Source organism: Perognathus longimembris, chromosome 2 (genome assembly GCF_023159225.1).
Source record: "Perognathus longimembris pacificus isolate PPM17 chromosome 2, ASM2315922v1, whole genome shotgun sequence".
Lineage (NCBI taxonomy): Eukaryota > Metazoa > Chordata > Mammalia > Rodentia > Heteromyidae > Perognathus > Perognathus longimembris.
Window position 1 is genome coordinate 12,094,786 of NC_063162.1, and position 26,302 is coordinate 12,121,087.

The 26,302-nt window shown below is 35.1% G+C and overlaps 1 protein-coding gene across 5 annotated transcripts in view; it reads right to left on the reverse strand.

Moving 5' to 3' along the window:
• Nucleotides 1-26,302, reverse strand: part of Atrnl1 (attractin like 1) — a 427,123-nt gene that overhangs the window by 337,589 nt on the left and 63,232 nt on the right. The window contains exons 11-19 of one of the 5 annotated variants that reach the window (XR_007209839.1): nt 25,752-25,836; nt 23,656-23,858; nt 22,388-22,506; nt 21,276-21,408; nt 17,493-17,674; nt 13,214-13,427; nt 12,026-12,214; nt 9,035-9,253; nt 594-675 (exon numbers count right to left, since the gene is read on the reverse strand). Coding sequence is in view for 1 of the 5 variants with exons in the window: in XM_048338181.1 (XP_048194138.1) it covers nt 9,035-9,253; nt 12,026-12,214; nt 13,214-13,427; nt 17,493-17,674; nt 21,276-21,408; nt 22,388-22,506; nt 23,656-23,858; nt 25,752-25,836 (1,344 nt within the window). In the remaining 4 variants the exon portion in view is untranslated. Of the gene's footprint in view, nt 1-593; nt 676-9,034; nt 9,254-12,025; nt 12,215-13,213; nt 13,428-17,492; nt 17,675-21,275; nt 21,409-22,387; nt 22,507-23,655; nt 23,859-25,751; nt 25,837-26,302 lie in introns of those variants that run through there. The other 4 variants (XM_048338181.1, XR_007209840.1, XR_007209842.1 and 1 more) reach the window with 4 other exon arrangements.

The window sequence follows — 26,302 nt, forward strand, 5'->3', positions numbered from 1 at the left end:
GAGTGCTAGCCTTGAGCGGGAAGAAGCCAGGGACAGTGCTCAGGCCCTGTGTCCAAGGCCCAGGACTGGCAAAAAAAAAAAAAAAAAACTCAGAGGAAAGAAAAAAAATTACTGCTTTTAAGAGAGAATGAATAAAATGGATAGAAGAATTCCTGAACAGTAAAAGCTAATATAAAAGGTAAGCACCTCTTCAAATTACTACATTACTGTTTTCAATTTAGGACACATTTCCAGAAAAACTATCTTCTAATTATAAAGACATACATATAACACTAAAACTACCTTTTAGATATATAAATGCTGATTGTTTATGAGCAAAATGGAAAAATACAATTCTTTCAAATGTTTTTAAAACATCAAGCTAAAGAAAAAAGTGGCAGAAAAGAATCCTATTTTTAAGAAAAAAATCAGATTTCAGGATTTTGTCAATATGCATCTGAATATTTTACTTATTTCCTTGTAAGAAAACTGTCCTTTATCCAAATAAAATAATGTATTGTGTGTTTATAGCATATGTAGAAGTAAAATTTATGGCAATAATGACAGTAGACAGGAAAGGAACAAATGGAATTACACTGTTGTAATATTCTTACCTTGTATATGGAGTAGAATAATATTGACTCAAGGTAGACTGTGATAAGATAAAGGTGACTATTACAATCACTACTGCAGTCACTAAAAAAAACACAAAAGAAGTATAGCTAAAAATCCAATAAGGGTGATAGAAATGTACTAAAAATACTCAGTTAACCCCAAAAAAGTGGAATTAAACTCAATAATAGCAGTATCATACAAAATTAAAATTGGATAATACTTTGATAAAAAGCAAATATTGTCAGATAAAATTTTAAAAACTTATATGCTCTTTGCAAAAGGTTCTCTATAGCTGAGTGCCAGTTTGCTCAAATCCATAGTGACTTAGGAGTGTGAAATGGGAATTTCAGCTGGACAGAAAAGTTCATAGTTAACAAGAGATAACTTTGGAGGAAAAAAAAGAAAAAGAAAATTTCATAGTTGGGTACAATGGTACCCCCACTTGTCATCCAAAATTACATGAGAAGCTGAGATTGGGAGGACTGTAGTTCTAGGCCATCGCAGGCAGAAGGACCCTCTAAGAGTCTATTTAAATGTAGAAATGTTGGATGTGATGATTCACACTGGACATATCAGCTACAACAGGAAACTTTAAATGGGCATTTTTTTGGTCCAGGCTCAATCTTGGGCAGAAAGCAAGACCCTATTTCAAAAAGTAACCAGTGAGTCAGACACTAAATATTTTATGCCTGTAATCCAAGCTACTCAAAAAGCTGAGATATGCAAACTCTTAGTTCATTCAGCCTAGGAAAGAAAACTCCATGATATTCCATTTCCAATTAACCAGAAAAATTCCAAACTGGAGGCAGGTTCAAATATCAGAATCCTAGCTGTGAACAAGAAAGCAGAGAACAAGAGGCTATGTTCAAACCCTCATACTACCCTCACAAAAAATTAGATTCAATATAAATAAAAATGCACAAATAAACATCATCTACTGCTGCTTATGAAGATTATCCACTCCGAAAACAACAACAAAAAAAAAACTAAGTAAAATGTATGAAACAAGCAACTACTTTCAAATGTAACAGGCAGCTCATTAATGAAAAATCAAACAAAATGAATGCAAACTAGCTGCTGAGTCCAAGACATCCCTGTCTTGATGGCCTGGTGGCAGAAAGATGCAGTGCCAAGAGACAATAGCCTAAACATAGGACTATAGTCCTCTTAGATGAAAAATAAAGATGGCTATAATTTTAAGAACAAATCAGTAGAAAAGAAAGACCTGAAAATGGTAATGCTGTATAATGAGTTGGTATGAAACAAGAAATCCAGGAGAAAACCACCAGACATAAGAAGGTAAATAAGGCCAGAGCTCACAAGAATACAGAAATTGTTTGTTTTCTCACTCACCAGTGGAAGGACCTCATATTTCAAAGGATGTTAGATGGAATAAACAGTGACATAGTTTGAAATAAATTAGTATTAGGTTCAAGACAGCTATGTACACTCTTATCAGCCTTATTAAAGGTAATTTTGAGTGTTCATCCAGACTCCAAGTAATATATACAACTGCACACAAGAACAAAGTCTAACACTCTAAATCAATAGAAAAAAATCAAACGTTAAATTATGAAAAACTCACAATGTCCAGGATACAATAAAAAAAATCATGTAGCCAAGTACCAGGGGTTCATGCCTATAAGTCCTAGCTACTCATAAGACTTGGGATATGAGGAAAGGAGCCAGCCAGGGACAGCAAATCTCAAAAACTCTTTCCAATTAATTAGCAAAAAGCCAGAACTGGAGGCATTGCTCAAGTTAGCAGAGAGTCAGGAAGGAAGGGAGGGGAGGGAAAGGGAGGGGAGGGGAGGGGAGGGGAGGGGAGAGAGGGGAGGGGAGGGAGGGAAGAGGAAAGGAGGGGAGAGGAGGGGAGAGAGGGGAGAGAAGAGAGGGGAGGAGGGGAGGGAAGGGAGAAAAGAGAAGGGAGGGGAGAAAAGACAGGGGAGGGGAGGGAGGGGAGGGAGGGGAGAGGAAGAGAGGGGAGGGAGGAGAGGGGAGAGGAGGGAGGGAAGAGGGGAGAGGAGGGAGGAAAGGGGGAGGGAGAGAGGCAGACAAGTGAGAGTGCAAGGCCCTGAATTCAAGCCCCGATATAAACACAAAAAATAACCATAATCATGAACGCGCAGAAAATCTGACCCATGAACAATTACATAAGTTAAATATATCAACAGAATGAAAGAATGCTATACAAGAGGGAATTAGCAGAGAACTATTTTTTTTTTTTTTTGGCCAGTCCTGGGCCTTGGACTCAGGGCCTGAGCACTGTCCCTGGCTTCTTCCCGCTCAAGGCTAGCACTCTGCCACTTGAGCCACAGCGCCGCTTCTGGCCATTTTCTATATATGTGGTGCTGGGGAATCGAACCTAGGGCCTCGTGTATCCGAGGCAGGCACTCTTGCCACTAGGCTATATCCCCAGCCCCAGCAGAGAACTATTTTAAGAGTCACTAATAGTATATGCCCCATACCCAATAATACAGAAGAATTATGATGGGTCCCTACCTCACACCATATAGAAAAAGTAACTCACAATTGATCAAAATCCTAAATGAAACATCAAAATATAACAATAGAAAGTAATTTGTGAGTTGACAAACACAGTAAGGAAAAAAATTTCATTCGTAGATATAAATGTAGATATATGTGCACACACAACATATTTTGTTCATGAAGTATATAAAGTTATGTAATTTGCAGAAAATGGATAAAACTAGAGAACATCATATTGTGCAAAGTAAGTCAACCCCACAAAGACAAGTATTATATGATTTATCTAATATGTGACATCTGGGACAAAAGAAGGACATGAAAGAAAAAGGAGGAGTACTGGTGAAATAAAAGAGGAATAGAGGGTATGAGGGACAAGGTAACAAACAGTACAAGAAATGTATCCAATGCCTAACGTATGAAACTGTAACCTCTCTGTACATCAGTTTGATAATAAAAATTTGAAAAAAAAAAAAGGAATAGAAAGAAAAAGAAACAACAGCTAACACCTATAGTCCTAGCTACTCCACAATTTTCAGCAGGCAGAAATTGGGAAAACAACTGTTTGAGGTAAACTTAGTAAAAAGTTCACAAGGCTTCATCTCAATGGCCTCATCTCAACTTGTCATCCCAGCTACAGCATTAAGTGTAAATTGGCGAATTGTGATCCAGGCCAGCCTGGACCAAAAAGCAAGACCCTCCATGTATCAGTGACTTATGCCTATAATCTCAAGTACTTAGGAGACAGACCTGAGGATCATGCTTCAAAACCAGTACGGGCAAGTGTGAGACTTAACTAACCAACAGGCAGAAGTGGAGCTGTGGTTCAAGTGGATGAGTGCCATCCTTGGGTGAAAATGCAAGAAGACAGTGCCCAAGCCCTGAGTTCAAGCCCTAGTGTGTGCATAAGCACTCTCTCTTGCACGCACTCTCTCTCTCTGTCTCTGTCTCTCTCTCTCTCTGTCTCTCTCTGTCTCTCTCTCTCTCTCTCTCTCTCTCTCTCTCTCTCTCTCTCTCTCTTTTTCAGGTATGGCCAGAGCAAAACGGACTGGAGGTGAGTAGGAGAGAGGCAAGCAGAAAAGCATCTACCTAGCAATCTCAAAGCTAACAATTCAAACCACAGTACCACCACCAAAAACAAAAAGTAACTGAGGAGTAAATATGACCAAAGTAGATTATATTTATGTATGGAAATGTCATAATTAACACTTTATACAATTATCATTCGCTAGTAGAGAAAATGACAAGTCAGCCTATTCAATGGGAATGGCTACAAATCCTATCTCTGGAAAGAGTTCCTTAAGATCAATAATTTTAAAAATGCCCTAATTTAATCAGTTGGCAAATAACATAAAATTGCCTTTCTCTAAAAGAAGATGGCCCAAGAAAGCACATGGTATGGTGATTAGTAGCATTAGCTTTCAAGCAACTACAAATCAAACCACGGTCTTCACACCAAGCAGAAAAACTAAAATCAAAACCATAAACAATAGGCGGGTCTTGATGAAGACAAAGAGTAACTAGAACCTTGACACACTGCTGGTGAAACTGTAAAATAATGTGGCAGCTTTGCAAAAGTATGACAGTTCCTCAAAAGGTTAAATGTATAGTTGTTATATGACCTAAAATTCCATTTCTAAAAAGTGTAAACATATCCACACAAAACATCCAAAAGTATATTCTTGAAATAGTCACAAATGGAAACACAAAATATTTATCAAGTGATGAACAGATAAAATGTTGCCTAACTTTATTAAAAAGTATTATTTCAAAATGTAAAATTTTGCTAACTACTACAGGAATAACCCTTGAAAATATTAAATAATATTAAAATATTTAAAAGTCAGTTAAGAAGACTATATCATTGAAATCTGTTTATAAAATCTACCATATGAAAATCCAGAGAAGGAATAGTGAATATCTAGAGCTGGAAGAATGTGGTATAATTTGTGAATGACTGTAATGGGTACAGGATTCCTTTTGAGTATGAAAATGTTTTAAAAATCTCCATGGTGATGGTTGTACAATTTTTATACTTAAAAATACCTGAGTATCCATTAAATGAACAAGTTATATGATATACTGTGTGAATAATAATAAGACATAGTTGTTTAACCAAACATTAACCTAAATATTACTATGATATATTTTACAGAGTACAGAGGTGGTTAACATCTAAAACCCATTGCCTTTCAGTAAAGAAGATTACTCTCAATAAGAAAAGTAGACTTAATCCAATCAGGTAATATCCTAAAGACCAAAAGTAAAGTTTCCTGGAGAAAAAGACATCCTGCCTGGTTATCCTGGCTGCTGGCTTACCCTAATAATTCTAAACTTGTCAAACTCAGATTTTCATAAATCAATAATTTAAAGTATCTCCAGAGGGAGACAGGAGACAGAAGAAAGTATAGATAATAATATGTAGATAAACAGATAAATAGGTCGATACATAGATGCATAGATTGATACACAGAGGGAGAGAGGGAGAGAGGGAGGGAGGGAGGGAGGGAGGGAGGGAGGGAGGGAGGGAGGGAGGGAGGGAGGGAGGGAGGGAGGGAGGGAGGGGGAGGGGGAGGGAGTTTATATGAGTTATAGAGCCTCTATGACAGTAGCTTTGAAGACTGGTGTGTAATATGGGAATACATGAAAATATTCTCTAGTAGCGAAAATGGGTCTCTGGTAGACAGCCAACAAGAAAATAGTCAACTCTGTGCTAGAAGTGAATTCCTCAACAATGATCTCAGTATCTGCAGTATCTCATGCAAGCCTCTTCTAGACAGTTGTAGAGCTCACATTTGTTTATGGTCTCCCAGGGACCCTGAATTTTGTTACTGAATATCCAATGTCTTGAGAACTGTTCACCTAGTCTAACTAATTTAATTATTTCAGGTAGGATTAGTTACCTTGAGTCCATTTCAGAGCAATTCCAATTTTCCCTAGACTAGTCCAAGTTTAGTAATGAAAGGTCCCACAATCAAGAAAGCCATGCCATCCTGAGCATATCCATCACCCTAGTCATTGTTATTATGCTTTTGCTTGATAGTAAAGCAACTTCCTTATTTTTAAATATGCTTAAAAGATGGCCAACTATTTAAAATAAAAGAAACAAAGGATACAATGGGGTTTAAAACATATTTAAAGGTAATACATATTTAATAACTAATACATATTTAATAACAAATACATATTTAATAAGTAATATACTGTATGTGAAGAATATCATGCAAATATAAATGGCAAGTTAAATCCTAAAGCAAACACAAAAAGATATAATCTATTAAAATGAAATAAATAAAACCATTATAGAATATATATAATTTACTTTCTTTTTAAAGAAAGGCAAAAAAAGAGGAAATAGTACCAAAAAAAACCCAAATGTTCATTTTTAGCAAAACTGCATGGATTAGATTTAACATAAAAGGCACAAACAAATAAATCCCTAATTGAGTTAAATAGAAAGCCCCAAGAGACACTCTCTAAAAATGATACAGATGACTAAATGTAAGACATAGAAACAAATTCATGATTTTTTAAAAATTACCAAAATCAAGTCTTACAGGACTTAATTTTAATCATTTAAATAAAAAGTACTGGGTAAATCACCTTTACCTGATATAATTTAAAAAAAGCAAGTTAGATGAGAAGCCAAAAAAAAAAAAAAAGGAAAAAAACTGACATATAAGATGAAAAATATAGAAAAAACAAAACAAAAACCTGTCCAAAAGACAAATGAAAATAAAGATATAACCAGATTAGTATGAGAAAATACAAATTATCAACATTTAGAATTAAATCACGAAAACTCATGTGATTCCCCAAATGGCAAATTAAGGATACTCCTCTACCACATGAGTGTGTCTTCATGAGCCTGAAAGAAAAGTATGGGTAACATTCCAAAAAGACAAGATTGGAAATTTAGAAGGGCAGGAAAGGGACTGGCAAAAGACTAGACAATTAAAGACCAAGGGATATTCAGAAATAGCAAATTTTAGAGCAATGAAAGAAACATTGGGAAAACTTCCTTCAAGGGGAGCCCAGAAAAACTAGCCCTCTGAATAGTCCTGTCCAGTGATGGCCATCACTGTAGACCCCTACAACTACCACTTGGCATCATTATGTAGCATGAGCTACCAGGTACCAGGCCCAACACTATTTTGAAAATAAGCACAGAAAGCCATTTACTCTGTTAATACAGAAGAAAGCAAACCTGGCTGTGAACAAGCTAGAGCTACCCCCAATGTCCCTGAGTCTACTGCACAGGGCAAGGCATAAGCCCAGGGCAAGCCTGAGAACAGGTAAACTTAGCAGATTGTTCCCTACCCACTACTAGCTGTGTATGGTGGCTGCTACAGTCTACCAACGCACTGCTAAACATTCCTTAGGGCCACCTCACTCCTACATCTCTGCAATGGGGCAGGGCTGTCCCACTCCTAAGAATTCCTGAACTGTATCACATAATTCTAAAACACAATGGCACAGAGTAAACATTTCCATCCAAAAAGGGAAGAAAATAGACACAGAAAAACATTATTCATCCATGTAGCAAAGCATGATGGTGCACAACTGTAATCCCAGCTACTTATGGGGCAACACTTTGGAGGACTGTGGTTCAAGATTAGGATAGGCAAAAAGTTAGTGAGTCCCAATGTTAACAAGTAAATTAGTGTGGGTACATGCATCTTACTCCCAGCTATCAGGTACAGGAAGAGGCTGTAGGAAGATCACAACCAGAGGACTGACTCACACAAAAATGTGAGACATTATCAAAAAAAGAAAGGCAAAAAAGGGCTATCGGAATGGTTCAAGTAGTAGAAACTGGACCTGATTCAAACCACAGTACTACCAAAAAATAAAATAAATTAAATCCAGCCATTTTCTGGGAATTAATAGGTACATTCATTCTATTGCTGTTCATTTATTATTTGATGGTCTTTGTTGCAGGTATTATTGTACACTCCGTCATATTCTCACTGTTCATCTGGTATCAGTGCTGTACAATCTCACTGCATGTTCTGCAATGACTCTACTTTTCTACTTTATGGCTTTCACTGGGCCTAGGGAAAACTGTCAGATAGACAAGATGGTGTAGCTAAGAAGTACAAGGGTGCTAATACCCAGGGGGGTCCCACTCAAACAATAGGGATAAGAGGCAGCAGCAACGTCTTTTCTTAGTACTTCAGTGCAATAACTCAAAGGAGCATTTGGCATGGTTCTTGATAGGTTCCCCAGTAAATCTAACTCCCAATTTCCTTAATAATTCATGTTATTGATTTCCAGCTCATTTTTAAAACTCTTCCTATTCATTCACTTATGTCTCCAAATATCACTTTCCACTAACTGGTTTATTCAAATATTTGTATCAATCTGCTTACTCATAACCCAATCATGATGTTTATTGAATTTTACTTTTTACTAAGGTCCTCTTCCACCAATCTATTTCATAGAACAAGTCTTATTACTCTTCTATAATTTACTTTCACTGATCACCATTTAGTTTTATTTATATGGGTAATTAATTTTATTTAATTCAACAAAAACATAAGCTCTATTAATGATAAAATTTTACACTAATTTATTAATTGTTGCATCACTAGTACTTAAAACATTGTTTAGCACATAGTAAGCACTCAAGAAATATATTCTGAATAAATTAGCTTCCTACAGAGGTTGATTTTATTCAGCATAAGAACAGACTTCCTATGTAGAAAGCTCTTGAAAAAGTAAATGATCTTCAAAATCATTTGGTTGATAGTGAATACCAATGGCACTTTTCTAAAAAAGACCATATGATTTCATAATAAATTACATACTTACCATGAACTTTCACTACATAAACTGAATGAATTGCATGAAAACTCTAATGCAATTCATTCATAATGTTATTAACAATAAAGATTATTCTATCTTTGTGACAAAAGCAGAAATGAAATTGTTTTCATGACATTTTTATTACCTGGACATTGGATAAAGGACCACTCATAGTTTTTTTCTTTGGGGCAAAGATTGGTGTCAAGAATCATTTCACTGTTGTGCATCCCAACAAGCTTCATTGGTCCCCTTGAAGACCCTTCAATGCAGTGTCCTCTTCCTGTATTACTAGGATCATTGCACCAGCCACATCCAGGCTGTTCCAAACACTGTCCACAAGTTCTCAATCCAGAACAATTTTGAGCTGCATAACAGGAACATTTAAATATGTTACATAATTTAACTCTAATTTTCTAATTTTTAGAAAGTTCTTAATAGTATTGCAATTTGGAGACTTTCATTTTCCCTGTATAAACTATTTTGAAGTGAAAAGTAATACATGTGAAGTCATACATACAGAAAAATGTAAAACTAATAAAATACTGTAATAAACATAAGCTTCCAGTCTATAGCTACACAGAAGTAGACAACAACCTCCTTTGTGCAATTTCTCCATCGATGTCTCTCATCTTCCAACAGTCTCTACTATCTTAGATTGAAAAGAGTAAGTTTTTGCCTTACTCTAGTTTTGCCACCTAAATATGCACTCATAGACAATATACCATACTTTTATCTGTTTTAAAACTTTACTTAACTGGAGTCAAACTGTGTTTAATCTTTCATATCTAGATTCTGAATGTTGATATTTGTATGGAGACAAACATGATTTATTAAGGTAGGAGAGGCTGAGCAGTCTCCATTCCTCACTAGTCTCTGGCACTAATACTCAACTCAACTAATATCTGCCTCCTAGTCCTAATATGGTCTCCATGCTATAAGGTAGTAACTAGCTAAATGCTTATTTATTTAAAAACAAGAAAGAGCAAAAGAAAGAGGGAGAGAGAGAGAGGGAAGGAGGGAGGGGAGGGGTGAGGGGAGAAGGAGGAAAGGAGGGAGGGAGGGAGGGAGGGAGGGAGGGAGGGAGGGAGGGAGGGAAGGAGGGAGGGAGGGAGGGAAGGATGGAGGGAGGGAAGGAGGGAGGGAGAGAGGGAGGAAGGAAGGAAGGAAGGAAGGAAGGAAGGAAGGAAGGAAGGAAGGAAGGAAGGAAGGAAGGGGAGGGACGGAGGGAGGATAGCCCATGACATATCCATAACAAAGACCCTGGAGAAATAAATGCACACAGCTGCAGCTGGAAATTCTAGCCTGCATGGTACCCTATTGTCTCACTTCTTTAAATAATAATGGTACCCAGTCTTGAGTAAATAATGGCTTTGAATAAATTCTTATTGAAGAAACATCTTCCTTGTGAATGATAAAAGGCATGGACACTCACAGAGTCAATCATTTGCCTAAGCAGCTGGCTACCTATAAATGGTAAAGTACCTTATTCAAGCTAGAAGGGCAAAAAAATAACTGAATTGACCCTGTAGTCTGAGGACCACTGAATCCAAAGACTAAGTAGGACACTTGAGCTCCAGAAAAAAACTATTTTCAACATCAAAAGAATTCTAAGAAATACATGCAGCTGATAGCTAATTTTAACAGCCTCCCTTTTTAAAGAAAAAGAAAGGAGGAATGTTAGACAAATACAATCATAATACTCAATGTACATATGTGAAAATGTAATTATGAATTTTAGGAGATAGAGAGAATGATGGAAGAGGGAACACATATCAAAATGCATTGTATACATAAATGGGCATATGAAAGCAGAACTCATTTGTACAAATATCTGAATATAATAAAAAAGAACCCTAAAAAGAAAAGGAAACTCAAAAGGAGAAGGGAAAAAAGAATAAATGTGGTCAACTTCCTAAACACTCAAGAATTGAAAAACAGAAAGCTACAGAAGACTTAAAGCATTACTTCCTATTTTATGTATGAATATTAAAACTACCAAGTAAATAGATGTTTCACTTTGTTCAAAGCAAGGAATCCTGAATGAAATCAAATTTGAACACAATCAAGTGTATCTTCATCTTACTGTTCATATAAAACACAAGGCCAGCAAGACTACATCCTGCATTTGTGCAGATATATCAACACTGATAAGATACTTTTGCAAAACTAAATGCTTACCTGATCTAATCAAGAGGGATAAATCAGAAAAATATAAATTGAGAAACCTACAAAACAAATGGTAGTTCTTCAAAAACATTAATCATGTAAGAAAAACAAGATATGGAAACTGTAGTAGGCAAAGGGACACATCAAAGCAATATGTGAAGTATTAAAATGTAGAGCCAGAGTGAAGGACCAGAGTAACTCCCTATTGTACTAAGACCCCATTCTGTACCTGACTGACCTTACTGTAAGCCCTACCCACCACCCTTGCTTTTCAGTAAAGACCATAAAATGCCTTGAGACAGAGAGTTCTCAGAAAAACCGTAAACACCCATAAGAGTGACCAGCAGAGAAGAAAAACAAGTTTTGGAGTTAACCAACCAATTTTAAATGTATCAGTCCCTTGATCTGACCAATGACCCTTTCCAGATTCCTTCCTGCCACCAAATGCACCAAACATGATTTAGAAATTTTTTATAATTTTCCCGCAGTGTGTGTTGATTTGTTAAAAGATGCTATGATGTATGCTAAGTCCCTGCCTTCCACAAAGAATGTATAAAATAGCTGCAAGCCCTATGGCTCAGGGCCTCTTAGCGTCACCAGTTTACTGAGTGTGCAGAGGACCACGCTAGCCCAAAATAAACGCCCTTTTTGCTGGTTGCTTTGGTCTTGGCCTCTGGTGGTCTCTCAGGGCATCCTAACTCGAGCATTTAAATAGTATGTGTAATTTACCCCAAGTTCTAGGGTAGAAGGCGCACAAATGTTGCAAAACAGTAATACTTTGAGCAAAAGTTATTGGTGGAATTCAAAATGATAATATATTGCAATCACAGGCTTCTCAGCATTAAGCCTAGAGGTGATGGTATTTTTTTTCTCATTAGTTGGAAATCTTAAAAGATTTGATTCCTCTGACCATAACAGGAAATGATTTGTGTTGCTGTGAAATGTAAATTCATTCTAAATAAATACTTACGAGAGCAGGTGGCAGTTTGCCACTCCAGACACTGTCCATATGGAAATGAGATTATGTAAGCATTAGAGTCAACACATCGCTTTGTACTGCTACACCACATACATTCCATGCCATTGCTCGTACAGTTGGAACATGTCGTCCTTAGAGAGCATGGCTTTTTACATGGCCTTGCATTTTGGTTTGGACTAACTGCAACAAAATAGAAAATACAATCATTCCATTCCTACCTTTATTGTTTCAAAATATGAGATTTGTTTGATTTACTATTTAGGGAATACTTGAATTAAGCCAACTGTATCTTGTAATTCTGTGAGGTAAATGACAATAAAGATACCTCTATCCTACTTAAATTTATTATTAAATTAGAAAACTTTCTCCAAATTTCAAATTCTTTATAAATTGTAAATTGTTTAAAAATCACAAATAGGAATATAATCTGTGACTTTATTTTTCAATTACATGAGTGCTGGGTACAACATCATTTTATACTTTTGCACACACTATACTTTCCATAAATCTAACATGCATCATCAAAGTAAAAAGATCCCGATACTGCTATCTCTTACATAAAAAAAAATTACTATAAAATCTTACAGCATATATATCATGAGTTTTGGAAAATAGAGACAGTTCAATAAGCAGATACTAATAATAGCTGCATGGTAGTGTGTATATGCTTAATGCCACTGAACAGTGATTAAAGAGTAGCATTTTTACAATTTTAAATTTAGAAAAGATTTAATATTTTTACAAAAAATATAATACTTTAAAAGAATTCAATATTACTTTCCCATTTAATAAAAGAAAATTTCAAAAGATGTAACATTTTAGTTAGCAACTGAAATAATAGAGCTATAAAGTTAAAATGAGTCTCAGTCACTAAGAAAAACTCATTCAAATAAAATATCATAATAAAGGAACTAACAAATAAAGAACCTTACTGCTACAATGTAACAACGGCCATGTTACAATCACAATAACTTAATCAAAAATAAAGGCTATAGAAGGATATATTGTATTTTCACAAGGTAATACTGAGATCAATAGTGATATGTGGGGAATGTGGATAAATTATCAAGCAATAAGTATTATAAAGACAGTGTAAGTTAGTTCAGTCAACACCCTGAAAGAGTTGTTGGCAAGAAGGTTTCAAAGGTATATTTCTAAAATGGTAATTTACTGGCTTACCAACAGGCTTTTCACAGACAAGGCCATCTGCCATAGACGTACAAGGATTTGCTTTTAAGCCTGCTACAGCAGCCCTTTCTAAATATGCACAGAATCCAGAATCATTTGGTTCTCCAGGAAGCCACTGTAATGTTGTATTTGTAAAAGGAGACATGTCTTCCCATCCCCAGTAGGATATATTGATTTTGCGCAAACCAACCCACGGTGATACTTTCTGAAAACAACATGAGAGGGAAAGAACTATTTTAAATCGTTAGATGTAAAACTACTGTGTCTTGTTATAACAAATAACTCGTTGCACTAAGAATTACACTTCAATATACATACAACTACATTTCTACTTATTTTCAGCCCCAAGAATAATCAATAATTTCAGCATATTTTGAAGGATGATGTAGAATAGAACACTATTTTTAAATCATAGGTTACGTGGCTGGGGTCATTTATTAAGCCCTGTTTTCACTGCTATAAAATGTGGAAATAAATATCTGACCTAAATTTCTACCTTAGACAAAAAGTAGTATGTTGAAAAAATAGCATACTACTAATGCCACTGATATCACAATAAGTGATATTATCAAGTCACAGGATGAATGTGTCATGTAATGAAGAATACAAAGATATAATGTCATTATCTAGCCCATGTGAAAGAACATAGGAAACCAGAGGCTGGGAATGTGGCTTAGTAGTAGAGTGCTTGCCTAACATGCATGAAACCCTGGGTTCAATTCCTCAGTACCAAATAAACAAAAAAAAGCCAGAAGTAACACTGTGGTTCAAATGGTAGAGCACTAGCCTTGAACAAAAGAAGCTCAGGGAGAGTGCCCAGGCCGTGAGTACAAGCTGTAGGACTTGAAATAGAAAAGGAAAATAGGAAACAAAATCTGCATGAATGTTGGGGTCCATCTTCCCCCCTAGATGGAAGGGGCTTGATGCACCTCCCCCAGCCCTGGGGAATGCGGCCCTGCTACCCCATCTAGATTGGAATCCAGAGAAACCGGTTGGGCCAACAGCCCTCCAACCTGCCAGCCAGCCGGGCGCCCACCAACCCCGCCCGGGTTCGGTGGGCTCAAGTGACCCAGCCCCTTGGAGGTCACGTGACAGCTCTTAGCCTATCGGAATCCTGGCCAACCCCCTTCCTTCGGAATCATCTCCCCTTGACCTTCCCTCAATAAAGTTAGTTCGCTCTCAGAAGCCTACTCCGTGGTCTATGTACGCTAGCTCCCAGGGAAGGATAGCGGCCACATTACCACGTAGGTCGCGCGCACGCCAGGCCGGAGTGACCCCTACGTCTCACTCTAACTTACCTGCAGGCTGAGGGTTAGGGGAGAGGACGATACGGAGGGTAATAAGAGAGAAAGAAATGAGCATCTGAGCCGGGGCAGAGAAAGAACCCCAACATTGTGGCTTCATGATGGATCTAAGAGAGAAAAACTAACTCTCTTCAAACTCAGACCTATGCTACTGCACTCAGACTTTTGTGCAATTTTACAAAAACTGATGTCAGGAACTTTCATTAATGAAGAGATTGCAAAAACTGATCAAATCTGAGTGCTATGCAGAAAATTTAATTAACAGGGGTTGAAAAAGCCAAACAACTACCCTAAAGACTCTCGCTAATATTTCAAAATCAGATTGAAATCAAAATCTAGTTTGTATTTACATATTATTTTAACTGTAATTCAGAAATAATAACACATTGTCAATCTAATGTCCATCCTTACAAAACTCTATTCGATTAAAATACTTCTATGTTAACGAGTAATATTTGTTGTCTATAATACTAAGCTACCAATAGTAATTACAATGTCACATGTTTCAAATTGCCACATGCTTTAGGAAGAGCTAGGGTAGAGAAAAAAATGGTCCTCCTTCTTAGTCATTAAAAAAATAATAAAAAGTATTTATGTCCAGGGTTTATTCCAATTATGTTACACAAATGGCTCTTAAGGGCTTAACAAATTATCTATAGAGCTACAAATCTGTAAAATGCATAAATACAGTGAATTTCATATACTAAATACTCAACAAATATTTTCTAGATAAAACTAAAATACCTTATGAATTTCTATTATGACCTAGATATCATATTGTTAATAGAGTACTATACTTAGTTAGCTATTAGTCAAAAAATGTTGCCAAATAAATCTCATTAGAATAAAAATGATTACCTCCCACCATCTGGCACATTCCCAAAGACAGAGGTAGTACTTAATAAACAGTATATCTAATTATACAAATATACACACTTCTTCACATTATCATCATCATCACATATTTTGTACATTATTCTGAAGGATTTTGATAATAAACCATTTTTAAAGTTCCTGATAATAACCACTGCTGGATCATCAAGCAATATGTATAATTCAGATCAATAACTGTATTTCACATTCAGCAATTCTGTCTATATTTTCTAACTATAGTAAAGAAAGACAAATCATTTAAAATGAAATATAACTCACTAACTCAATATACAAATCTGAGAGATAAGAAAGAGAAGCAGCGGCTGGGAATGGCCTAGTAGTAAGAGTGTTTGCCTCATATACATGAAGCCCTAGGTTCGATTCCTCAGCACCACATATATAGAAAAGGCCAGAAATGGCACTGTGGCTCAAGTTTGGAGAGTGCTAGCCTTGAGCAAAAAGAAGCCAGGGACAGTGCTCAGGCCCCGAGTCCAAGCCCCAGGACTGGCACAAAAAAAAAGAAAGAGAAGCAGATGAAGTCACCAATAAAACATTTAAAGAAACTAGTACTCAGTAAATGCACCAGACAAGTGCTTGAAAATGAAAGATAAATTGCTATATTATGAAATTTTTCTGCAGCACACCATAAATCACTGTAACATTTCATTAGCCATTTTCGATAAGTAAACGATCATTTGACCCAAGATATCTCTTTAAAGTACATGAATTTGTTGGTCTTTATTTGCCAAAGAAGGGTTATCTCAAGCTAGTACAACTGCACTGACTCAGGATATAATTCACTTTATATAAAGAAATGCACCTTGCAGAACTTTCCACTTTGAAATTCTCCTAAAAGCTCAGCTTTCTGATAAAACAAAACACCTATATTTATAGAACATACAAGTCAGCAAATAATCAAGTGTAAGTTTATTGTACATGCAAAATAATTATAAGACTAATATATAACTATATATTGTATAAATATTTTAGTATATTATAATAGGCAAGAAAAAATGAGCAACTAACACAAGAAATCAGGAAATGCACAAATTATATATTGGTATACTTCATCATTACATGATAATACCTAAAAAACATATTTTAAATAGGATAAAGCAATACAACTTACTGTAAAAATCTAGTACTTTCTAACCAGATACCAATGGCTCATGCCTGTAATCCTAGGTAGTCAGGACCAAGAAGCTAAAATCTAGGAATCTAGGTTTGAAGTCAGCCTAAGCAGGAAAGACCATGAAACTCTTATCTCCAATTAACCACCAAGTTGCCAGAAGTGGAGATGTGGCTCAAGTGGTACATGCTAGCCTTAAACAAACAAACAAAAAACCCTCAAAGACAGCTCCCAAGCCCTGAGTTCAAACCTCAGGACTAACACACACACACACACACACACACACATAAACATACCTAGTATTTTCTAAAGTTTGAGGGAAAAGGAAGAAGAATATGACATGACTGTAAAAGAGGCCTAGAGTGGACATGACAATACATTCTCTGTTGAGAAACAGAGTATGGAAGGATTGCCTTTGGAGCACAGCCCATTAAAAAGTTACTGAAAACCTCATCTCAGCAAACAAACTGTAAGTCATATGGTGCATACTATAATTCCAGCTATACAGGAGGCAAAAGTAGGAAGATTGCAATCCAAGGTCAGCCCAAGTAGATAAATCACAAAATCTTATCTAAAAATTAATTATAGCAAAAAAAAAAAAAGAGCTGACAGTATCTCTTAAGTGTTTGTCTCTATCTAAAAAGCACAAAATTTGTTATAATTTTTTCTATCCAAAACTATGTCTATGACACTATACAGAATGGAGATACAATTATTAAATTATTAAATGTACATACTTGTGTTGAGATGACTTCTTGGTAAACAGTAGTTTATTGGATAAGCCAGGAGATAAGAAGCCTTCTTAAATAAACATAATAAAGTAAGCCATCTCCTAGGTTACTTGTGAAATAAGGTCACTGTGATTACCATGATTTATTAAAAACACATTTTTAAGAACCATATGAAAGAATTATGAGTTTGTCATAGTATACATCCATAATTTTCAAAAAAGCATAAAGGTTACCTGCTGTGTATACTTCTGTATTTCATCCAGTACAAATTCCACTTCTTTTAAGGTTGTTAATGAAGCAAGATTCCCACTAAGATTATAGCAATAAAGTTTTGCATTATCATAGCTTTCTCTACTGGAATTGAGTCTAAGGCAAGCATCCCCAATATGATTCCATCCTTCTCCACAAAGATGAGCTGGTCAAAGAGAAAAGAATTCCATCATTTTAGATTAAGAGTACATGTAGTGTTCAATTATTTCAGAACTATAAAGCTGGCTTCCAAGTTACTTTAAACTGTTCTTTTTGAGTGCGTATATGACAGTACTGGGACTTGAACTCAGGGCATGGGGGATGTCCTTTGGCTATTTCCTTGAAAGGTGGTACTCAGCCACTTGAGCAACAACTATACTCCCAGCTGTTTGGTGGTTCAGTGGAGGTAAGAGTTTCATGCACTTCCTACCAAGGCAGGTTTCCAGAATTATAGGTATGAGATACTAGCACCTAATTATTACTCTCAAGAATAGCATTTTAAATATTTCAATATGAAATTTAAAACAAAATATTTCTAACAGTTTGATGGATAATTAAAACAAAGGATCTTGTCTTTTCTTCTTTAAGTTTTAAAGATAAGCCCTGTCATTACAGTATATATTAAACTATACTACGAAGGGTGACATTAAAAAACATTTATGGTACTCATAAACTAATATACTGAATTGGAATCCCTTTATACTACTACTTAATGACAAAAATACATTAAAATGAAAAATTAAACATCATTTAAAATGTTTAAAACTTTAAATAAATAAATAATCCATAGTGAGTATTGTCTAGGGTTTATATGCAGCCTCTTGTACTTGTATACATCATAATAAGTACAGATATGTGCCAAAGCCCAATGTACAAAAGCTATGACCACTTTTGAGAAACAACCAGCACACAAGAAAAACAATTTCAAAGCTATTCCTAAGGAATATGTCAAAAATTGATCTTGAAATCTAATTTCAATAGTAAGTGTATTGTTTATATATTAGTTCAATATTTTAATTATAAAAGTAGAGTATCTCATTTCAGTCATGATTAGTAGAGAAGCTGTAAGCTTCAAATGTCTATTTTTATGCAGTTATTCAGTTCGTTTTACAGGTTACACATAATATTTTGCAATACCTATGTTCTCATGCTTTCTTATTTAAAAGGAAAAGTACTTAGGATCTACTAGAATGTAAAGTGTGGTTTCAGGCCATACATTAAGTCTTTGATCTAGTAAGAACTGATGCTGTTAAAAAGATCTAGTTTCAGTTTTCTGCATGTGGATATCCAATTTTGCCAGTACCATATGTTGAAGACTCTTTCTTCCAGCCTAGTTTTTTATTTTCTTATAAAATATTAAATGGCTGTAGGTGTCTGGGTATTTTTTTCTGGCTCCATTGTACTTCAGGCCTGTTTTTTGTGTCAGTACTAAGCTGTTTTCATTACTACGGTTCTGTAATAGAGTTTGAAGTTTGGTATTGTTATTCTTGCAGCACTATTCTTCCTGCTAACGATTGTTTGTTATTCAGAGTCTTTTGGTGTTCCATATAAATTTTGGATTGTTTATCTATCTCATTACAGAATGATGTTGGGATGGGTATTGCACTGAATGTGTAGAATGCTTTGATATTGCCATTTCACAATGTTATTTCTTCCCATCCAGGATCATTGAAGGTCTGTCCATTTCCTTAAGTATTCTTCAATTTCCCACTTTAAATTTTTTAAGATTTTACTTTAGAGGTCTTTCACATTTTTGGTTAATTACTAAGTATTTTATTTTTTTTGAGGTTATTGCAAATGGAATTCCTTTCCTGATTTGAATCTCAGTATTCTCATTTTTACTGTACAGAGAAGCTACTGATTTTTCTAGGCTGAACTTATACCCTACAACGTTAGCTGTTTTGAGTCAGATCTAGTAGCCTGGAAAAGGAATCTATAGGGTCCTTTAAGTACAGGTTCATGTCATCTGCAAAAAGGGATATTTCTTCCTTCCTTATTTGGATCCCTTTTATGTTTTTCTCTTGCCTTTACTGCGCTTACTCAGAATTGCAGCATTATATTGAAGAGAAGTAGAGATAGTAGACATCAATGACTCATTCCTGATTTGAGAGGTAATGGTTTTAGTTTTTTGCTAGGTTTTAGTTTGGGTTATAGGTTTATTATTCCCTGCCTTTTTTATATTGAGAAATCTTAGGTGTACTACTGGCTTCTCCAGAGGTTTTATCATAAAGGAATGTTGGATCTTCCCAAAAGCTTTTTCTACATCTATTGAGATGATCATGTGGCTCTTGTCCCCCTTTTGTTGATGTGGGCTAATAAACTAGAGTCTTCTCAAAGAGGTAAAAAATGGCCAACAGACATAGGAAGAAATACTCAACATATCTGGCCATAAAGGAAATGCAAATCGAAGCAACACTGAAATTTCATTTAATCACAGTTAGAATTGTCACCATCAAGAAAACAAAATGATAAAAGATGTTGGCAACAATGCAGCCAACAGGAAACCCCCCCCTAATACAATACACAGTTGGTGGGAATGTAAATTGTTCAACCACTCTTGGAAAGAAGTACGGAGGTGCCTCAAAAAAATTAAACATAGAAATACCCTATGATCCAGCAATTCTACTCCTGAGCATAATCAAAAGATTACAAACCAGGATACAATAAAGCCACTAGTACAACCATGTTCATTGCAGCACTATTCACCATAGCCAAGGTATGGATCAGCCAAGATGGACAAATGGATCAAGAAAATCTATTATATACACACTTTGAAATTTTATTCCCAAATTAGAAAGAGTTGTATTGTACTATTTGTAAAGAAATGGAAAGAACTGTACATTATCATAAGTGAAGTAAGACAGGCCCAGAGATACAAAGGATGTATGTTTTCCCTTAAATATGGAATTTATATTCAGCTTATAAACTTAAAAGTAAATATGTTGAGCGGTACGCAGGGATGTATGAATGTATTAACTGAAATACAGTCATTTCAAGAGAGATCACAAATAGTGTAATTCCTTAGAAAGGCAAAATCAAAGTTTAGCAACATAAAACATGAGGAAGTAGGTATTCAAAAGGGATATTGCGGGTTCACAGGGAAAGGGATAGACAGATGAAGAGGAGAATGCAGTCAAGAATCAATGTATATACTACAAAATTAAGAAACATGAGGAAAGTAACAGTTAGGGAAATGATAGGTGAAATGTTAAAAGGGGGTGATACTGATCGAGACATTCTGTATTTATAAATTGCAATGTTAGATGGCAACTCCTTTGTACAACTAATTAAGCATAATAAAAAATAATGCAAACTGTAACTACATTTGAAAGAAAATATACTGTGGTTCACAAAAGTAGATAAAATTATGTCATTCTCTATTTTTAAAAGCAATCAGAAAATATTCTTTAAGTTTTTTTAAATAAAGCAAATTTTAAAACAAATCAAATATAATAAAACATTACTATTTGTAAAATTTGCATATTAAGTCTGTTTATTATTGTCAGAGTTCTCAAGATCTGACTTTTTAAATTAAAAACCCTAAGTATGTCAATGGTATAATGAACACAAGAAACTATGAATATCTTAAAGGAATTGGAAGCAATTTACAATTATGAAACTTTGTTTATAAAAACAGCAGCATTAATATTTCAATGTTATAATTTCACACTGCTATTGCTTTAACTTAAAAGATGTAACATTTATAGTAAACACACTATAGTACCCTTCACCATTCAAATTCATTTACCAAATTTTGAAATCTTTACCTGGCAAAGCCTGGCATTCCTGTTGCCGCTGATCCCATTGGCAATTCAAGTTCAGTGAGCAGCTTTTACAGCTTGTAAGTTTGTTACAAATCTGTTCATTTCTCACATGACATTTGGTATAGTTTCTGACAGACTAGAAAGTTAAAAGACAAAGCATGTTATTTTTTTGCCAGTGTAGAAGTGAGAATTCTTGTGTGTATGTGTGTCTGTGTGTGCATGCGCACACTAGTGTCTATGTCCTTGTCTGTGCTAGTTCTAGGCTTGAACTCGAGGCCTAGGCTCTATCCTTGAGTTTTTGGGGTCAAGGCTGATGCTCAGTTACACTTCTGGGTCTTTGGTAATTAATTGGAGATAAGAGTCTCAACAACTTTCCTGACCAGGCTGGCTTCAAACTTTGATCCTCAGATCTCAGCGTCCTGAGTAGCTGGGACTACAGGCTTTTGCCATCAGTTTCCAGCTACAGATGAGAATGCTTAAATGTTTGTATATATTCAAAGCACAGATGAACTTTAAAATACACATTTCTAAGTCCAAATCCAATTCCACTGAATCAAAATTTTTCATACTTAATTGTACTAATTCGTTAATTTGGCTTAAATGTCTTTATACACAGAGAATTTCAACCTAACTTACCACGGAACAAACTGCAACTTTTAAGTATATTTCTGCTAGATGCAATGGCTCATGCCTATAATCCTAGCTATGTGGGAAGCAGAGATTCAGAAATCACAATTTGAAGTCTGCAAGGACAAAAAGTTAGTGAAATCCCTATCTCTAACAAATAAACAGGACATGGTGGTATATGGCTATAATTTAAGCTACAAAACAGACCACAGGCCAGAAAATTACATTTTAAGACCAATCCTTGACCAAAATACAAGATTTTATCCAAAAAAATAACTTAATAAATATTCCATACATAAAAAGAAAGTATTATTGCTGGGAAACATAAGTTTGTGCCTGTAATCCTAGCTATTCAGGAAGCTGAGATCTAAGGACTGTGGGTCAAAGCCAACTCAGACAGGAAAGTTCATGGGAATCTTATCTCCAACTGAGCTAATCATATAAAGCAGCAATGTTAACCACAGCATCATTTACTCTTAAATACTAACCACACTGCAGTTACTGTTTGCTGAAATACATTTCTTGTCATCACACCATTGGCACCCATTTGTATTGGCAGTACAACTGGCACAATCTGCGTATCTGTAACATCTGTCGTCAGAAGCAGCTAAAATACAAATGGGATTTAAAATACATTAGGATGAAAAAGAATATGCCATACTTCTTACTTTATACATCTGTAACATTTATTTAGGAATTACTAGGACAATTTATGGGCCCCAAAAAACCTTCAGTATCAAATATGTTCTCCAATATACAGTCAACTTTGTATTTTAATTGTGCTTACAGGATTCTAAATACCTCGGTCTCCATCTTAAATTATGCTATCTATCATAATCATTATTGAATCTTACATTGATTTTAAATTTATACATCTAGCAAGAGAAAAAGAACTCACAGTATCTTACTGAACAAAGGTATTAGTAGTAATAATAATGCATAATATAGTGTTACACATCCAAAAGGAACATAATATTTATTGTTTCACCACTCTTATAAAAATATTTGCAGAAGTCTGAACTAATATAAACTAGTAAAACTTGAAAATGTTTACTAGTTGTGGCTTCAAAAATGTATGAAAGTCTTCACCGATTCAAAATAAACATTACCAAAATCATGAATTAAAATACTGACTGAAGATTTTTTTTACTTATTCAATTTTTATAAGAAATATAAAGCTTGCTTGCCTCGTATACATGAAGCACTGGGTTCGATTCCCCAGCACCACATATACAGAAAACGGCCAGAAGTGGTGCTGTGGCTCAAGTGGCAGAGTGCTAGCCTTGAGTAAAAAGAAGTCAGGGACAGTGCTCAGGCCCTGAGTCCAAGGCCCAGGACTGGCAAAAAAAAAAAAAAAGAAAGAAATATAAAGCTACAACACTGACCATCAAATTATAGAGTTTTGTTTTAACTTTATGGGTGTGGTCTAACAATAAGCATCAGGTGCTGAGTTCCAGGTCTTGTCTTGCAACATAATATTTAGTAGAAATGATGTATTTTAAAAGTATTTCAACTTAGAATTACAAAATAATGTATATGTGATGTTACATATAAAATTTATAAAATACATAGCTTTCAAAATATCTAACCAAGATAATAATCACTAATCACTGCTGAATTCAAACACTGAATTCCTAATTAGAAGACTATGAATGTTTCATTTCTGTAATCTTTTTTCTATCAGTAAAATGAATTTCTACTACTAGTCAAAATCAGAAAATCTGAAACAAAAACCAAAGAAAAACAGAAATCTTACCTGTTTTAGGGGGGCACTTTGCTCTAAGAATATTATTTCCAGATTCCCAAGATTCACAGTGATTTTTATTCCAAAAACATTTTATCCCTGGCCCAGCATTTTTACAAAGTTCTTCATCTCTGAAAGCTTTGCAATTTGGAGGCTTATAAACAAGGATATCATTAAGGAGTACGCTAGAAAATCCACCAAATATATACATGGACCTGTTGAAACAAAACACAGTCTTAAAAAAAGTATCAGGATACTCTGTCTAGTAAATTACTTTTTAAAATAAAGACAACTATTTTTCATTATTTTTCAATATTTATATCAGAGCCATTTAAAAAATATATTATTCCTAAAATAGAGTATGATGCAAAAACATCAGATGAATTATTATCGTATTTCTTAAAAGACTTTCCAGGTAAAGGAAAAGGAAACATGCATGCCTTTTGTGGGGAAAGGGAACAAAGGAATGGAGGGAGGAAGGGTGAATAAATGCAGTCATTGTATTCAATGTACACTATGTAAAAATGAATTATGTAATTTGTGGGTGGAGAAAGGAAAAGGAAAAAGGATGACAATGTCCAAGAAACATTATACTCATTACCTGACTTACATAGTTATAACTCCTTTGTATAACTCCTTAACAATAAAAAAAATTAATTTTAAATAAAAATTCTAAAGAGAGACCTTCCAAGAATTTGAAATATCCTACTAATTTTTGTGTGTTTAGGAAACACTGTTTTCAATATATCAGTTTATTATTAATGGAAGAAAAGTGAAAGTACAAGAGTTATAAAAATAACTCTTACCAGAGAAATAGCTGCTCTGATAAAGTATGAAACTATGAAGATAAAAGTAATTGCCAGACATGAATTCTGGATTTTGTTGTTGTTGTTCTGAGAGACCTCGCCTCAAAATGCAGCCCAGGCTGGCCTAAAATACATGCTCCTCCTGCCACGGCATCATGGTGCTCAAATTTTTATTACTACTCAACCACACACAGACAGTTTCAAAGGCAAATGCAGAGTTCTCCTTGTATTTTTTAATCTTTTTAAATAAAAAGAAAAGGAGTAAAATATTCAAAAAATTTTACTTTCAAATTCCAAGAAAAGTTTAGCTAATACTAAAGCACTTAACACTAATCAGTACCACAGATATTACACACATCCTCAAAACAGGAAAAATTTTATGTATAAAAATATTATTAAGTCAAGTGCTTTTGGTTCACGCTTCTAATCTTAGCTAATCAGGAAGCTGAGATCTGATTATCACAGTTGGAAGCCAGACCAGGCATCAAATCCATGAGACTTTTATCTCCAATAAACTACTCAAAAAAGCCAAAAGTGATGCTGTAGCTCACGTGCTAGAGTGCTCACCTTGAGCAAAAGAAGCTCAGGGACAGCACACAGGCCCAGAGTTCAAGCTCCAGTAGTTGGCCAAAACAAAAACAAAAACAAAAAAAAGTCACTGCAGTTAGATCTCTTTAAACCTTCATCAAGGGGCTGGGAAAATGGCCTAGTGGCAGAGTGCTTGCCTTGTAAACATGAAACCCTGGTGGGTTCAATTCCTCAGCACCACATAAACAGAAAAAGCCAGAAGTAGTGCTGTAGCTCAAGTGGTAGAGCGCTAGCCTTGAGCAAAAAGAAGCCAGAGACAGTGCTCAGGCCCTAAGGACTTTTTGGTCAGCCGCAGGACTGACCAAAAGTAAAATACACAAAAACCTTCATCAGATACATATCTTCATCAGCTCTCTAGTAAAAGAGACAATGACTTTAAGAAGAATATGAATTCTTATCTCAGTAAGTTTCCTTGACAATACCTACAATCAAGTAAACAAACTGAACAACAACAAAAAAAAAAAGATATAAAATCAACTGTTGGTGGGGGGATGAGGGAGGAGGTAACAAATAGTACAAGAAATGTACCCACAGCCATACATATGAAACTGTAACACCTGATTACATCACTTTGACAATAAATAAGTAATTATTTAAAAACATTCAACTGTCACTACGATAATGATTTTTCAAAAAGAATATCAGAATGTATGAAAAATACAAAGACTCATGATAGTATCATCCCACTAAGAATTCAAAATGTGTTTCATTTACCCGTTAATGACTACAGCAGAGTGTCCAAATCTGTTAACATCTCTATGAAGATTTGGTTTCGGTAATGTTTTCCATTCATCACAAGCTAGGAAAAAAAAAAAAAAAAAAAAAACAGAAAAACAAAGAATAAATTCAGGCAAATAACAAAAAAATATGGTCAAATTAAAGATTTAATACTTAAAAACAAGAAGCAAAAACAAAACTTATTAATTTATTTCCATTGTATATATACAATTTGCTGAAACAATATATAAAAATAGGATCATTAGAATGAAATATGTAAATTTAATGATTTGATGTTTTGAAAGAACTCTTTTTTTTCAAATTTTTATTATCAAACTTATGTACAGAGAGGTTATAGTTTCATACGTTAGGCATTGGATACATTTCTTATACTGTTTGTGACCTTGTCCCTCATTCCCTCTTCCCTCCTCCCCCTTTCCCTTTCCCCGCATGAGGTGTTCAGTCCACTTATACCAAACAGTTTTGCAAGTATTGCTTTTGTAGTTGTTTGTCTTTTTTTATCCTGTGTCTCTCAATTTTGGTATTCC